This window comes from Asterias rubens, chromosome 2 (assembly GCF_902459465.1).
Source record: "Asterias rubens chromosome 2, eAstRub1.3, whole genome shotgun sequence".
NCBI lineage: Eukaryota > Metazoa > Echinodermata > Asteroidea > Forcipulatida > Asteriidae > Asterias > Asterias rubens.
Genome location: NC_047063.1, coordinates 5,674,215 through 5,691,922, shown reverse-complemented (window position 1 = coordinate 5,691,922; position 17,708 = coordinate 5,674,215). Strand labels below are relative to the sequence as shown.

General features: G+C 39.2%; 1 protein-coding gene across 1 annotated transcript; it reads left to right on the top strand.

Annotated features, from left to right (window-relative positions):
* The first annotated feature begins 1,592 nt into the window (after positions 1–1,592).
* LOC117307355 lies at positions 1,593–13,951 on the top strand. The gene is made up of 9 exons (XM_033792085.1): positions 1,593–1,722; positions 3,138–3,225; positions 3,660–4,207; positions 8,149–8,338; positions 9,634–9,849; positions 10,099–10,271; positions 11,356–11,552; positions 12,377–12,574; positions 13,612–13,951. Exons 1-9 carry the CDS (start codon positions 1,593–1,595, stop codon positions 13,945–13,947), a joined length of 2,076 nt encoding a protein of 691 aa, XP_033647976.1. The 3' UTR covers positions 13,948–13,951.
* Positions 13,952–17,708: the final 3,757 nt, after the last annotated feature.

The following is a 17,708-nucleotide window of genomic DNA, read 5'->3' as shown; positions in this document are numbered from 1 at the left end:
AGTGTTTGACCTATATAACAATAAAATTGGCCTCTCCCTTTAAAGAGTATAAAACTTGATGTTCAAGAATATGTGAAGAACTGCACGAAGTTGCACCATTAGATTTGCCATCCTCACAAATTTCCCAACTTTGTTAACGATTCCTTTGAAATTTCATTGAGATTACAAATGCACATGACAAGTAGACTAACGCCCGGGCATTAGTCTAGTCATGCGCATTTACCATGTATTCATAATTATTTATATATATATATTAATTTATACCGCACACATTACCTGTCTATACCCCCTCGGCATTGGAAATTGATAAACTTCCAAAGAGGGTCGGGATCTCATAGCGACTATTCAACCGAAATAAACCACTGTTTAACTATCATACATATTCAGGTAATGGTACAATATTATTTATAAGCAAGGGAAAATGACGACTGAGAATTAAAATGCATCAATTGTTTTCACAAAAACCTACTGGCGCATGCGTAACAGACAGTTCGCCGCTCGTAAAGCGCATGACTAGTAGCCCGGTTCTACTTGTTATTCGTATTTACCATAAATGGGTGAATAGGCAGGCGGCCTACGCCTCTCTTAATATTTATATTTATGCACGAGTATGTTACAACTTTAAGCGTTAAACAAGGCTATACGCCTCTCTTAATATTCATGCATGACGTCATTTACCTAAAATTGAGTCCATTGTCGCTCATGCATAAAATTAATAAGAGGGCATATAGGGCAGCAACTGCAACAGCGGTGGCGGACGTGCGCCTTTAAGCATTTTTGAGGTATGGCGGACGTACGTGTTTGTACTGTCGTGTACTGTTTGGTTTGGGTGTATAGACCGTATTGAATATGACGTCACCGTTCATATATCTGCCCTGCAAAATGGCGTCTGTGCGCGTTTGCGTGGGGGTGTGTGCGTGCATTTGCCGTAGAAATCTAACTCATAGATATAGAGTATAATACACAAGCCTTTTAGTGTTGCAGCATTGTGTCCGTAATATCTCAAAAAGGATTATATTATGGATGGCCTCATTTTTTTTACAAGAACTATGACGTCATGCATATAAGAGAGGCGTATACTCCCGCGCGCGCTTGGTTCATATCAAAGCATGGCACGTGATGTTAAATATAGACCAAAGAGAACTCGACTTTCGGTCATGAATATGTATGAGGTATACATGTAGTAATAATTATCGACTGTTCAACCTCTAAGCTATTTGTTGGTGTTTTTTCTCCTTTTTTTTGTGTTTTGTAATTGTACGTTAGCATATTGATGTTTTCTCTGAAAATCAGTAAATCTGGCGCAGTATCACTCCTGCACTCGTAGGCATAACTCCACTCATTAAAATGACAAAATAATAGATAAATAAATACATAGTCATAATAACAGGCAGACGAGCAGACACATAGCAAGCAGATATTTTGTTATCTCTAGAATATTTGATTTTTCTTTTAGTTAAAGTGAACATCTTTTCGAAAATTCTGGCCGCCAAGGACCTTTACATGTTTGAATCGGATGGTATATGCCTACATATCTTATTGTATACTATACAACAGATTTTATTGTTTAATATTTTTGTTAAGGATAAACCATGGCACACATATATGAGAGAGTAGTTCGGCTTATCTCCAAGGATCCTTCAAGAAGACATGAGCGAGATATTGAGTCGCTTATTCCGTGGTTTCAGAACATGAGCGGACTCTTCAAGACACAGAAGACAGGTAACATCCAACGTGTTTGTATGCAATATCGACAACGAGCAGTTATGCTTAAAGGCAGTGGACACTATTGGTAATTACCCAAAATAGTTATTAGCATCAAACCTTTCTTGGTGACCTCAGATTTAGAACTTGAGGTCACGAAATCAACCATCTAAACGCACACAACTTCGTGTGACAATGGTGTTTTTCTCTTTCATTATTATCTCGCAAGTTCAATGACCGATTGAGCTCAAATGTTCACAGGTTTTTTATTTTATGCATATGTTGAGATACACCAATTGTAAAGGCTAGTCTTTGACAATTCCCAATAGTGTCCACTGCCTTGAAGCAAAAATTACTTCTCTAATAAAAAAAAATCAACATTCTTCTGTTGAATTATATTTGGTCCCTACCTATTTACAATATTGATAGAATCGAAACGCGTTGGAATTTGTTGCAGTTTTTGTTCATGTTGCTTTGTTGTCACATCATGAGTAAGTTACCCGCGATATAGAACGTCATTGCAACTTATAGGCTAAGTAGGCCAAAAGTTTAACAAGTTTGGATTGAAACTAACTTATTTGCCTTATAAAATTTGTAATCCAAACTACTCAGTTAATACGATTGTTTGCACAGACCTTTAAAGATGCTATGTCAGATTTTTGGCACCAAACATTAAAAAAGATTTTTTTGAGTGAATGGTATTTCAAAGAGTATCACCCGCTCTAACGAAAAAAGGTTTCACTTTTTTTTTTAATGGTCAGGAACCATGACAACAATTTCAAACTTTTCTTATAAAGCACATAACAATTGGTCACGTGATATATTGTCGGGATCCCGACAAAAACAAATTTTGAGCACTTTATTTCACTGCTACTAATAATTGGCGGACTTTTTCGAGCAATGGCTCAAAATGAAAGCTTGAAACTTTCTCGACCTCTATCAAAATACCCATTGAATTTTAAATCAAATTGTTTTGGTCAAATCGGCAAAAAATCTGACATAGCATCTTTAAGTTCGAACTAAGTTGGACCAGACTTTAAAACGTTCTAAGAAACAACGTTTGTGAATGGGCTCACCAAATAATCATTTTGACTTTGTTTTCATGGGTTTCTCTTCTCCCCCCCCCCCCCACCCCTCTCTTTCTCAAATGTTTGTGACTTATGCCTACTGCCCGTTGGTGGATGCATTTCGTATAAATCGCTCCACTATACAGAGATATCAAGCCGAACTTTATAGACATGAATTCTCTGTATAAAATATATTGGCCTTTTCACAGAAAAGAAATACCAATCAGAAAGCGTCCTGAACTGAATAAATAATTAGTTATTGTTAACTTTGCTGACAAGCCAGTGATGTGTGAAGAGTGTGGTAATTGATGCTCATTTTGGGGAGATGTCTAATGTTGAGAATCATTTGGTTGAATGTTCGTTTAGATGTGGTGAAGGACATTGTGCGGAATTGTGAATTTAGGTCAGTACCATCGGATAATGTGATCATCAAGCAAGGTGATAAAGGGGATTGGTAAGTAGAATTCACCGTATGCTACATGGTAGACCCAAATCAAGTACTTAATTGACTTGTCGGTAGACATCAATCGACTGGCCCAACGACCCCTGCCAATAGATGAAGACATTTGATTGCCTGATCTGTCCGTCAGTTATAATTAATGATTAATGAACACATGCAGTAATAGTGTCCATGTGCACATTTTCATTTTGACATTGTTCATTGTAGGGTTCACAATGAGTATTTGCCTTAGAAAAAAAAAGTACCTCTGAGAAAGCTTCCATTAGAAACGAAACTAAATGCAAACTTCTGAACAATTGTTTCTGCTTCGTGTGTGTGTGTGGGGGGGGGGGGGGGCTTTCAGAGCGCCGCCCCGCTGGTTACGGTAACTATATCTGAATGCGGAATTGTCTCATTTTAACCTTATACCATTTACGATTCATTTTCAGTTTCTATATCATTCTAAGCGGTACCGTTTCCATCTATATCAACCAGACGTTAGAAGAACAAGGAAACATTCACAATCCAAATGATCTCGTCAAGGCTAAACGAAAGGCTAAGCAACGAAGTCGCTCAAACAGTAGGCCTAGGCAGATTGGTTTACCCCTACGTGAACGGAGTAAGACTACTGTCCGAACAGAAACACCCAATGCAGTAGCTTCACAACGACGGAGGAAGAGCTTCGCTGACCATAGCGATATAGTTGAAGTAAATGGCGATGATGATTCTGAACAATTCTTGAAAGCAAATGCTAATGGCAAATTTCTCAAGTTTCCGGCAGGATATCGACGTTCAAGCTTATCGCAGTTACCTCATCCGAACCCAACAAAGGAGTCCCGCTCACACACTTGGCTTTCAACTTACACGGCGCGGGATGCAAGCTTCTTTTATAGTGAAGACGACCAACTTGAGTCAAGTTCAAGTGAAGATGAAGCACAAACAACATCAACTGGGAAACTGGACAGGACAATGTTTGGTGTGCACATCCGAGAACTGGGTAGGCAAACCAAACTCCTTGGGGCCTACCCAATTTCTGTCGTTTTTCTCGGATCGTGTCCTATATAACTTTGCATTTCAACTGGGTACTGTCTAAATAAACAAATTACATAAAAATGCACGTGTGTGAAAATAGGTTAGTCCTTCTTATTAACATGTATGTAAACACTGTGGGTTAAAACTCCATATAGCTGGAGCCATGCAGACGCACACTTAAACACTTATCACGCCAGCCTCGTTCCCAGAGGAGATCTCACCGCCGCGGCTATTTTCCAACTAAACTGCGCCAATAAAGACGTATCTAAACACTTACAAATGGTCAGATATATCGGAACCTGAAACAGTATGCCAAAAAATAATTATTCATTTCGAGTCACCGTTAATTTCTGCACATTTTGACACATCTTGTGTTGCGCTACGATGTTGTTTGGTGGATTTACGGGCACTTGAGTGGCTTAAGGTCGAATTTCAACAGTTGCAAAAGCCCCTATTCAAGCTAAATCGTTGTAATTGTGAGTAAGATCGGCGTTTCTTTTGCTCGCCTTTTATAAATGACGTTTTTTTGGTCGCGTTTTGGATAAATAGGTTGCGATGAACATACTCACCAATAATTGTCAGTAACCAAGCAAAGGAGTCAAAGATGGGAGGCATACAACAACGGTAAGACAGGGAATGGTGTTTCAAGATAACAGGAAAGATGGCTCAAACGACCAAACAGGTAAGAGGACGGATCGTTGGTTTGATAGAAGCCGGTACGTCGATGCGAGCTGCAGCTCATCAGGTAAAAACGTCACCAGCGACGGTCAGTAAATGGTGGATTGCTACCAAGCTCAGGGAAATTTGGACGACCTGCCAAGGGGTGGCCGTCCGAGGGTGACTTCTGCAGCAGAAGAAGAAAGTGAACAAGTCCATAAAGCCTGACACCACTCTCGAGGGGTTTGCGACGCATCCTGATCAGGAAATGGCAGGGGATTGACCAGGGACAGATCAGAGGTCTCATTGAGAGTATGAGAAGACGACTCCTTGCCGTTCAGGACAATGATGGAGGACACACCAAGAATGGAGGACAGGATAACAGCAGTTACGGCAATTAATTTCATGGTCATGTAAACGAAACGAGTTTGTGTATTTGTCTTGATTTTGTCTGAGTGTGATGCTTATGTGAGTTCCCTTTTGGAATTGGGGTGAATAGGGGCTTTTGCAACTTTTGAAATTCGACCTTAAGCCACTCAAGTGTCCATAAATCCACCAAACAACATCGTAGCGCAACACAAGATGTGTCAAAACGTGCAGAAATTAACGGTGAATAGAAAAGAACAATTAAATTTTTGTATACTATTTCAGGTTCCGATAAATCTGACCATTTGTAAGTGTTTAGATACTTTATTGGCGCAGTTTAGTTGGGCCCCTGTCTTTATCAGCAAGGATAAAGACATGGACAGGCTTACTTGCTTTTCAGTACCAGAGGTTTCATTTGATACAATTATTCGATAAACGTGCAGTGACAGTTTAATAGACGGGCTCTTTTGTTATTAACTAACGCTGGTCTGGTGGTCGGGGCACCAAACCCACGAAAAACAGCAAACTGCCACATCAATGGATAATATCATCGTCAGCCAATCACCGTGCAGGAAAACCATCCTGTTTGATGGTTGATTTTTTCGGAACGTGTGTTTTGGACTACCGGTGGAAATCGCTGTATCCTGACTGGACTAGGTACGATCCGGTCTCGCTTTAAACATTTCCAGGAAGAATATTAAATAATCTATCCATGTATACTATTTTTGGACTGTTGCTGACATTCATAGCGGGACAATCTGTCGTGTTTTTGTGAGATGTTTTTATTCTTTTTGAAGCCATCTTTTACGTACAAATTTCTCTTTTTAAAATTTGAGTCGCACCGATTTTTTCATACAAATTGACAAATATGCTCTTCATTTCAAATGTACTGCTACATTATTTCTGTCAATACTCTTCAGATAAGGCCGAAAAAGACTGAATTCCAGAAGCCCTTTTGACCAATTAAATATTCACACAGAGGTCACGCACTGAAGAAAAACGATACATAATTTGCAGATAAAAGGTTGCTGTACAATCTTGCCGCGCCATTTTTATCCCGCCGATTGCTCAATGAGTAGAGCCATACCTTTCGCTCCGTCCAAGGGGACCTCATTAGAACGGTGTGCCAAAGTGCGACTTTTAAATAACAAAATATTTTGGACTGACATGTGTAGTAAAATTAGCCCCTCAGCCTCTCCCCTACTCCATGTATGGTCAAACCTTGGCGATAAGGAATCGATTCGTTTGATCATTGTTATTGGTATTAGACACTGCTCTAGAATCGCAAAGAGTTCGAAAGGCCACCCGAATATGCCTGAGTTTTTTCCCCACAGAGTATGATATACAGTGCTACTGCTAACACATCGGTGTATTACTTACATAGGTACTAACCAAAAACTCATTTTTGCAAGTTTCAATCTAATATTTCATAATGGTTATGAAATTATTTCCCTAAAGTGGTGAGCGTATAGGTAAATGTTTATGCTAATGAATGTTCACATCGCATGATTGGTTGTGAAGTTTTGACACGTTGGAAAAGGCCTTCTTTGTGCTTTACCGCTCTCGCGTCTGGTGGTCTGTGGTGTGTTGGAAACAAATAATTGAACAATTCGAATTTAGATTTTTATTTTATTTCAAACTTTTTGACCAAAAAGTTCTGATTTTTTTGTATTACCAAAAAGGCATTTATGAATGTGAATAATGTGAATAGGATGTTGATAACTACCCTCGCTTTCGGCTCGGGTAATTATCGCATCCCGACTGTAACCGGTATTAAACAGAGTGTTTAAAACCAGCCAAACACATATTTATTCCCATAAATGCTCTTTGTCTGCTGCATCCAAACAGTTGTCTGCTGAAAAAATGGTGTCCGGTGCGCATTTTACGTCTCAGCCCGTATTCCAAATCTTGCACGTGATTCGGGAAATACGTGGATATAAAACATTGGTGAAATCATGTCCTATTTTTGAAAAGTTTAGGTCTCACTGACGATTCAATTATCAGTAGGGGCCAACATCAACTATTTGTAAGTGGAGGCATGTTGGCCTAATTAGCTAATTGCCTGTTATAAACGAGATAGCTGACGACCCGCCAGATAGAAGTGGCGGTGTCACACGGAATTCCGTCCGCCTGAGATTTTGTCCCCCATTGGAAAATTAACTTGAATTGGAGGAGGATCAAGGATGATTCGAAATTAAGACCTCTCTTGGTACGAGTAATCGGGAGAGGTTGATAGTATAAAACATTGTGAGGTGAAACGGCTCCCTGTGAAGTAACATAGTTTTTGACAAAGAAGTAATCATCCACAAATTGGATTTCGATACCTCAGATTTAGAATTTGATGTCTCGAAATCAAGCATCCGAAATCACACACAAAACTTCGTGTGACAAGGGTATTTTTTCTTTCATTATTATCTCGCAACTTCTACAACCAACTTAGCTCAAATTTTCACAGGTTTGTTATTTTATGCATATGTTGAGATACACCAAGGGAGAAGACTGGTCTTTGACAATTACCAATAGTGTCCAGTGTCTATTGCACATAGTTCGCCATATTGGGAACAGAATCTCCTGCCGGGCGGTAATTCCAGTTGACTGAAACACTACACAGGAAAAGATATATCGCCACGTGGTGTAAGGAGAAACGTAATGTTTCACTATTTATGGGCGGCTTATAACGTCATGCGTCATCTGAATCGTTCAGATATTTTCCTCGCCGTAGCGTCTGTCATAAAGCAACAAACTAAAATCGAAATTTGTGGTGGCTCGGTGGGTCAGCATCTAAATTTAGACGAAATGACCTCTAACATCCACTATATGACATTTTCTCGAAAATGTACATTTGGCCTACTTTTACAGGACGTTTTTATTTGGTTATGATAGGTCCCGGCAAGAGTTTCGGCGAGTTGGCGCTGGTACAGACCAACTTGGTGCGAAATGCGTCTGTTATAGCTGACCAGCAGACCGATTTGATTGTAGTCAACCGGGATTTATACAATCGCTCTTTGAAGGCAGCCCAACAACAAGAGTTGGCAGCTAAAGCACACTTTGTTAATAATTTCCAATTGTTCAGGTGAGATTGTTATTGTGGCTATAACATCACTTCTTAATATGTCACCATTATGCGATTTTTAGCCAACACCGATCATATACTCCTCTTTTGAACTTTTACAAAATTATAACTTTACTCTATCATGATTAACTCATCATCACACGGAGGAGTTCAACCCCGGAACATCAGGTACACCGCTATATAGACTACCAAGTCGTCTCCAGTTCGTCACAGTTCGGTGCCATTATCACATTGTGACGGTTTATTCTTTGCCCGAGACCCGTTCGGTCCCAGCCAACGTCAGCGAGCGGTCTGGAAGGCTGGAGTCTTCGGTTCGTTTCGGCGGCAATTTACCACCAGGCCCGTAGTGCAACACAGTCAATAAAATCCACACCAATAATTGTAACACATCCACTCCCAAATGGCGGAAAGGGACAGCAATGACAGGAACGGACACAGTTCAATTAAAAGTGACTTTGACTTGTTTAATTTACGCTCAATTAGCCAAATCTCTCTTCACCTACGTCACAACATCTAGATCTACTACCAAAGTTATTCGGCTGATCTGTAATTACACTCACTTTCTCTTTAGTTAAATGATTCCAAGAGACGATTACAATGCAGATCAGAGTAAACGATTGAGTAGACTTGATTTAATGATTGACTCACAGTAAAGCGTGAGGCTCCTTCCCTAATTGTCGAATACAACACTCACGTCAATTTTATATGGTCTGACTCTGACGGTCGCAGTACGGGCAAAAAAGAACGGCCCACGCCCGCTCCGTCATTATATACTGTGTACGCACTAGGCTGGCACCCTCCAACAACCGTAACCTAGCCCGTTACGTGACAGCTAGGTACTAGCCAGGGTTCGTTGCCTAGCGACCTAAAAACCTTCAGCCAATCACCACCAATACAAACTGCATTGCGTTACATAATCTTATTCGGCCAGCGCCATCTCTCTCTTACTTAGCTTAATCACCTTAAAGCGCGAGTCGTAAAGAAACTGAGATGGGTAACGCACGCAAAACAAAATAACAACAATACCAGTGTTCACTCCAACATTCAATCTATCAGCGGCCACTAGATCAAGCTAGCCAATAATGTGACCGGGTTAGCTCTCACTTTGTGTATAAAAAGTGTTCCCACATGTTTCCACATCAGAACACTCCAACGTTAAAATAAAATTGTTCGTTTCGTCATTTGCCTTTATGTAAACAATTTTGTATACAAAGTAAACAAGCATGTACAGCTGATATGTGTTTGTGTGTCACTCAACCATTATTTTAAACAAGATTGTTTGCGTCATGTTTTAGTCACTGGACACCAAGACAGAGAAATGTTATGACGATGAGCCTGACCAGAGTGAAATACCAGTACGGCAATAGCATCGTTAAGCAAGGAGAGAGAGTCCGTGGTATTATCTTCATCAGGTCAGGTCGAGCTGTTGTCTCTATAGATCCCATTCAACATATAGAGCAGTACCCTAACTTGTGTAGCAAAGCAGCCATGAGCTTTGCCAAGGAAGTCAGGTTGGTAGTAGGGCTATTCAGACCAATATCAAGTTAGTTACAACTTCTCAGTAAAACACACAAATTTACATTGCAATATTTCAAGCAATTTTTTCGTGCATGGACAAACTAAAATAAAATGTATGTGATTCCACACTTTGTCAAACTATCATTCCTACTCTTTGTTATGTTTTACTCATGCCATTTACATCACTGGTTAATTACTAAAGATGTTCCTTTGAATGGTTTACTTGTGTTCCTTTTGTTTAGACTTGGTAGAAGAAGTCGAACAGCATGCCCAGGTTCCTCAGACTATTGGCTTTCAGAATTGAGAAAACCTGGTCCCCACAAGGCCCGTCGGAGGGATGGCTATGCAGCAGCTGAGAAGGAGGTCAATCGCAAATCCATTCAGCTCTGTGCCATTGGATCGAATGACTTCATAGGTTGGAATTATTCATTTTTTTTTTCCAATCCAGAAATTACTCAGGGAAAATCCCTTTCATTTTAAAACATCAGCTGAAAACTTACCTGTTTACTCCTTAATTTTATTAATTTGGTTGTTTACCCATACACCGATGTATGTCAGCACTGTATACTCAGTACTTTCCCGAGTCCTGTGAAAAAATATCACGGGCATGTTACCCGGGTGGGATTCGAACCCACGACCCTTGAAATTCTAGAGCAGTGTCTTACCAACTAGACTACCAAATTATTATTATTATTACTACTATTTGCATATGATCTTCTAATTGAAGTTTTGTTGGAAGTCTCAATTTTCTGCCCATTTTTTTAAAGATACCAACAGTAACCTTCAGTTTATTTGTTTATTCTATATCAAGTCTTTTGATGTAGTTTTAATGCAGAATGTATGGCCTTACATTTCACAATGTGCTTTATTATAAGTTGCACAAAACAAAGAGTGAGCTGTCAATGTAAGGTGTGAAATGAACACAAAACGAAAAACACAGGAATAATTGTCTTCTGAACTAATATAATGGAAGTTTAATGGAGTTATATGCACCCATGCTTTGCTGAATACTTGCTTGCAGTTAAAAATTGTGAACTTAAAAACAGCATTTGTTTATAAACTTTAGTTTATGCGATAGTATGCAAAACAACTTGAGAAGTGTTTGACAAGAACCTTTATTCCGTCTCAAGGCCTTTTGGATGATCTGGTTGCCTATTTGACATTTTGAGGTCAACTCTTCATAATTGTTTCCGAGCAGAACTGGCCACTGAATCCACATGTGTTTTTAACCCCTCCTTTTAAACATCGTCTATGGTTGCCTGGAAAAGAAAATCAAACCAACCTTGCCCGACAATAATTTGGTATGGTGTTGTGAGCCAACGTCACACAAAAAAAACACCCAATTGTTAGTTTTGTTTGTTGAATATGAGGTGTTGGGCGATGTTATCTTTTGATGTGTTATCACCAAGTGAGCTTTTAGATGACCCTCACTACAATTCACACATCTGGTTGCGAGAAAGAATGTAATTCAAGGCTCTCTGAATCTTGATGTTGTTTAGGTGATGTTTCAGTCTTTCTTCACTTGCCAACCTATGTGTCAACAGTAACCTGTCTTGAACCAGTGGAGGCACTGGAATTGGATCTCAACAACTTCGAGCGGCAGGTCTTCAAGAAAATTCATCCAACCTATGTGGCAATGAGAGAGATTGCAGAGTTGAAGCTGGGATGTCGTGTAGATAGGCTACGTGATGAACAGGTACAGCCCAAGCTGGGTTTCCATGTAAATTGTGTGTTGGGGGAACTGCAAATAATTATGGGAAATTTTAACAAATTTAGGTGTGTGAATTTCTCCCTCTCCTCCCACGCCCTATGGCCACTGCTGACAACAGCAGGAATAATGATTAATGAAAAAGATTTGAGGTAATTTCTTAAAAGATTCTTATCCCATTTAAAGATGCTATGTCAGATTTTTGGCCCCAAACATTAAAAAATATTTTCTTTTTTTTTAAGTGAATGGTATTTCAAAGAGTATCACCCGCTCTAATGCAAAAAATTTTTAACTTTTACTTTTAATGGTCAGGAACCATGACAAAAATTTAAAACGTTTCTTATAAAACACATAAGAATTGGTCACATGATATATTGTCGGGATCCCGACAAAAACTAATTTTGAGCACTTTATTTCACTGCTACTAATAATTGGTGGACTTTTTTCGAGCAATGGCTCACATGAAAGCTTGTAACTTTCTCGGAAATCAACATTTTGGGGTCAAATCTGCCGAAAAATCTGACATAGCATCTTTAAGCACTGCATTATAATGTCTACTAATCTGGAATGATTCCAGCATTGAGGTACATGTAGATCGAGCAAAGATGCCATTATTTTGAGGGTCACAGTAAATTACACTAAATTTACCTATGAAAGGTAACATGTGTACTCTTGTCAGAAGCACCAATACTATTAAGATGATACCAATAATACACATAAGTACATCTACCTTAGTGTCTAATGATCCTACCACGTTGTGGTCCCTTCTCACCATGTGAGCTTAAAGCCTTTAATTTTGTGTACATTTGAAGGTATACAGCCCAGTCTTTGAGTCAATGCTTGGTAAACTTGTTGAGTTGAATACCCCAGCAGCCATGAAGGCAGCATTAAGAAGGAAGCAGACAGAGGAGGAGGATCTTATGGCATCCCTCTTCACTCCAAGCTGGCACAGCTATCGAGAAAAACAGAGGCTCTTCCTCAGGAGGCGGCAAAGAGAAAAACGCTTGCAGGTTTGTTTCAAAGAATTGTGCCGTTTCTATGCTTTTCTTTCTTTCTACAAATTTCTCCATACCTAAGGAACACGTTGCCTTGGATCGGACGAACTGGTCTATAAAAAGGATGTGTAACCCTTTTTTATAAAATGCACATGGTTTGAAAGATGTTTTAAAAGTAGAATACAATGATCCACACAAGTTTGCCGCGAAATTGCGTGGTTTTCCTTTTACTGTGCAAACTAACACAGTCGGCCATGGGAGTAAAAAATTTGACTCCCATAAATGGCCGACCGTGTTAGTCGACGAGGTAAAAGGATAACCGGGCAATTTCGAGGCATGTTTGTGTGGATCATTGTATTCTACTTTTAAAACATCTTTCTACCCATATGCATTTCATTAAAAAAACGGTTACAAACGCCTTTCAAAGACCAACTCGACTGATCCAAGGCAACGTGTTCCTTTACAGCAACCTATTTTTAAAATTCTGACCTTTCCGGTTCTTTCAAGTTGGATCTGCACAATGCCTGACAATAATTTGGTATTATGTTGTGAGCAGTGTCAACGTATCACCATGTGAGGTTACAAATCTTTAATTCTGTGCACTGTATATTTGAAGGTACATAACTGTCCAGTCTTCGAGTCAATACTTGGTAAACTTGTGGAGTTGAATAACCCAGCAGCCATGAATGACTCGGGATGTAATAATACATCACTTTTACATTAAAAAATTTAAACTTTGTTATGGACTGTGTCATGATACTATCAAATCAATCGTTTTGTTTGTGCATTCAGTTATACAGTATATGTTTCTTGTACTCCTCTGTATGTGCATTTAAGTTCAGACAATGTATCATTAAAATGTTAATGTTTTACAGAATACACATAAGTAAAGTCCCAAAGAATTGATGGTTAAAGTTTTGAATGTGCAAACAAATATATTTCCCAGGTTTATCATAGTTATTATTGTGGTCCATATGAATTGCCAAGAAATCCGGGACACACTTGAACTTAATCAACATTTATTTCTGTTTGATTACATGGACTGCTAACAGGAAATAAGAATGCAGCAAATGGCCCATGCAGCCAGTCTTGGCATGAAATTACGAATGCAAAGCCTGAACATTGCTTCAGAACTGCCTGATGGGTCGGACACGTTGCAACGTCGATCTTTCCAAGATGCTTTACCTGCCAGCTTACGAAGAAACTCTATCACATCATACTCGGCTGATCCCAAAGCAAGACGGCTTGTTCGCCAGCCAATGGCGAGTGACAAATATGACCGATTTTACTTGAAGTCTCAGATGGTGTCCATCCAGCAACGGCAACCTGTAATTTCAACTGGCAACCTGCTTTCATCATCAAATGGACAGGCAGATGAAAAACAGTGATGCCTCTGATTAACTGGGCTCAGGTCAACTCACATTGAAAATACAATGGAACTGACACATTTTTTGTTTAAGCCCGATTTACAACACTGCCAACTCTTCAAAGAAGAAATATATTTGTCAAAGTTGTGAGATAATAAAGATCCCTAAACCATCGTTCATTGTTCGCATCTCGATTGCTGCATTTAAAATAAGCATGTTAAAAAATAATAAAAAAATAAAAAAACCATTTATTTTTTAATGGTTATTTCCAAGCAAACGACACCACTGCATGTGATGATGAAGGTTGATTGAAGTTCTTGGTTTTGTAAATGCATCTTCTCTTCCAATAACTCGGGTTGTGATAATAATATATCACTTTTATATTAAACAAGAATGGTGTGATGACTCTTTCAGCTCATAGTAGACAGGCACTTTTGTTATTGACTAACGCTAGCCTAACGGTCGGTAAACCATACCAACGAAAAACAGCAAGCTGCTACATCAATGGATGATGTCATCGTCAGCCAATCACCGTGCAGGAAAACCATGCTGTTTAATGGTTGATTTTTTCTTAAGGTGGGTTTTGGACTACCGGTGGAAATCGCTGTATCCTGACTGGACTAGGTACGATCCGGTCTCGCTTTTAACATTTCCAGGAAGAATGTTAAATAATCTATCCATGTATACTATTTTTGGACTGTTGCTGACATTCATAAAGAAAATCTGTCGTGTTTTTGTGACTTGTTTTTGTTTCTTTTTGAAGCAATTTTTTACGTACAAATTTCTCTTTTTAAAGTTTGAGTTGTACCGATTTTTTTCATACAAAACGACAGATATGCTCTTCATTTCAATGTACTGCTACATTATTTCTGTCAATACTTTTCAGATAAGGCCGAAAAAGACTGAATTTCAGAAGCCCTTCGGACTAATTATATATTCAAACCGAGGTCACGCATGAAAAACCACACCAACCCATGCAGATAGAGCCGGGCAAAAGCTCATTAAAACGCATGGGTTGAAGGTAGACTGTAATGGAACTGCTATAAACTATAGTAGAGCTCTTGGGTTATGATCAGTTATGTATGTTATTCAATGTTACTCAGCAACAACCAATCAAAGGAAGAGATGATGGGGTAAAAGAGCAAGCACATTCCACTATATGGAATAAGCCTCTCACCGTGTTCACACTTGATCCTGCTAGGAGGGTCAAAGGAGGATCTGATCTCGCAAGGGCGGTCAAAGGGAGATCAACAGCTAGTGTGAACGGGATCAGGACGCAGCACAAAATGCTTGATCTCGCTTTCTGGATCTGATCCTCCTTGGATCCTTGTAGGAGGATCAAGTGTAAACGCGGTGTCTGTAGAACCTCTGAGGGGTGGTAGCCTAAAATAAATGATGTAAACAAAGCTTGAACTCAGTCATGATTTCATGTACACACAAAACCACATACATGTACCTACACATTCTGTATCTCATTGGTTGAACTGAAAAGAAAGTCAGAGTGGGGTCATCTTTTTATCATATCCGTCATATCCGTCACAACACCACAATGACATGGTATTATGACATGGTTCGGGTAAAATGTTTTTTGTGTAGTAATAAAATTTGATTGGATAACTAACTGGTCGTTGCCATAATGACAAAAATGTGTTTTAGATACCCAGTTTTCTGGATGTACCTGATTCTACTGTCACAGGCTATTGAACAATCATGACACATTTCTAAATAACCCAATCTAAATCCGCCTCAATTACAAGTGGATTCTATATCATTTAATTGAGGACCATGATAGTATAATGAGTGACGCAACAGGCTTCAGACTATTCCCACTGCTTTGGGAATCCAATAACTAAAGAATGCATTTTTTTGTGTAAAATTCTTAGACTCACATAAGTCCTTTTAATATGCTTGTATGTATCCATGAACAGAGCATATACTTTTCACAAATAACAACATGATTTAATCAAGTCTAGGATAAACAGATTCATCAAATAGTGACAAAATATTAGTGGAAATACCTCAATCTTGTTGAGTTTGTAATGAACTGGAATTTAAACTCTTCTTAAAAGCCTTTTTAAGAGCCATACATTTTGTACACAAACAGAAAACGTGTCATAAATGGTGTTACAACAACGACGTAGTTCACAAGTGTACATGTACAACCAGCGTTGTACAACTGAAAAACGTTTGAAGATCGAGTGTAAATTTGCCTAATTCAGTATTCAAGCTATTATAACTAAGCTAATTAATTAAGAATGTTAAGCTAATTACTTACATCTAAAGATAAGTTCATGACCTAAGCATTGATATGATATACATGTATGATAAAGGATCTGACACTTTCATATAAAAGTTTGACTTAAAATGCTTTAAAGCCACACTGTGCATGATGGGGGGGGGGGGGGGAATAACTGCGCATTGACAAGAACCTTCAGGAGGTGAACTAATTGTTTGAATAGAAACCCTCGTTTTTTATGCAAAGATTTTTCCCCAGATGTTCTTTGCTCACAGCACCACAACAGGCAAATGTGATTAAGCAACAAGCAGCGCTGAGTAAAAACAAGGCCCTGTAAGTAGCAACACGAACAAGGTTGTTTAGGTAATGTGGTCATTTAGCGAATCAAATCAGTGCTTGTCATGGATATCAAACAACTGGTTAGACAACTGGTCAGACAACTCAACTGGTCAGACAACTGAATTTGAATTTGAGACCTCAGAACTAGAATTTGAGGTCCCGAAATCAAGCATCTGAAAGCACACAACTTCATGTGACCATGGAGGAAGGAAGAGAAGCAGCTCGAACGAAGGGACTTCAAAAGCCGAACCCGTGGTACCGCGGTCGTTTAACGACACCTCGTAATCACCCACATACCTTACACAAACAATGGGCGACCTGGCGTATGTGAGTTTGCTCGTGCGCACTTGGTTCTTCAATCAACTATGGTGTCGTACATGTATATCGTATGGATATAATTTTAAAAAAGAAACCTTTTTGAGACCTGATAAAGTTTGTGTACACTTTCGCCCGACAAAATCGAAAAACACAATTGAATACCAACCACCCTCGTGTGCTTTATACCCAAATTTTGAACCACTGCTAGTGACAGGAGAGTTGCAAAAAATTTTAAAATATGCTATGATATTTCCACGTTAACACCACAAATGGTAAATGAAAACATGCATATTCACAATTCTTGTCTCCAATGATTCAACTTTACACGAAGGCAACGATGCAGAGCGGCGGCACCGCATGTTCTGTACAAAGAGATCTAATCCTGCTCGTTAATCGGCCGTCTAGCTGGAGGTCTCCTATCTTTTTCCACTGGTCAGACAGGGGCATTGTCAAAGTATTCTTTTGTTACTCTGCGGTTTTGCGGGTCGTTCGAACTCCTCTTCCTTCCTCCATGATGTGACACGGGTGTTTTTCTTTCATTATTATCTCGCAACTTCAAAGACCAACTGAGTTCAAATTTTCACAGGTTTGTTATTTTGTGCAAATGTTGAGATATAACAAGAGAGAAGACTGGTCTTTGACAATTGCCAATAGTGTCCAGTGTCTTTAAGTTAATGTGCTATCCACAACTACACATGGTGTTTTATCACATGTGTGGGTCCTATTATAATGTCCAGAAGAAAATAATGGTTGCAGGCGAAACATGCAACAATAGACCCTTCCCATGAAATATGTAAATTGCACATAGCGCGTGCGCACTAACGTTTCGGTTGGCAAAATGAGGGAACATCGCACTGTTTTGTACACGGCTAATGGGTCCGTGACTTAG

Bases quoted from the DNA above. Each gene is read 5' to 3' on its own strand.
- LOC117307355 (XM_033792085.1), top strand. From the start codon at position 1,593: ATGGCACACATATATGAGAGAGTAGTTCGGCTTATCTCCAAGGATCCT. The intron at 4,208-8,148 runs GTAGGCAAACCA...TGGTTATGATAG, and splicing joins TGTGCACATCCGAGAACTGG to GTCCCGGCAAGAGTTTCGGC. The intron at 10,272-11,355 runs GTTGGAATTATT...GATGTTGTTTAG, and splicing joins TGGATCGAATGACTTCATAG to GTGATGTTTCAGTCTTTCTT.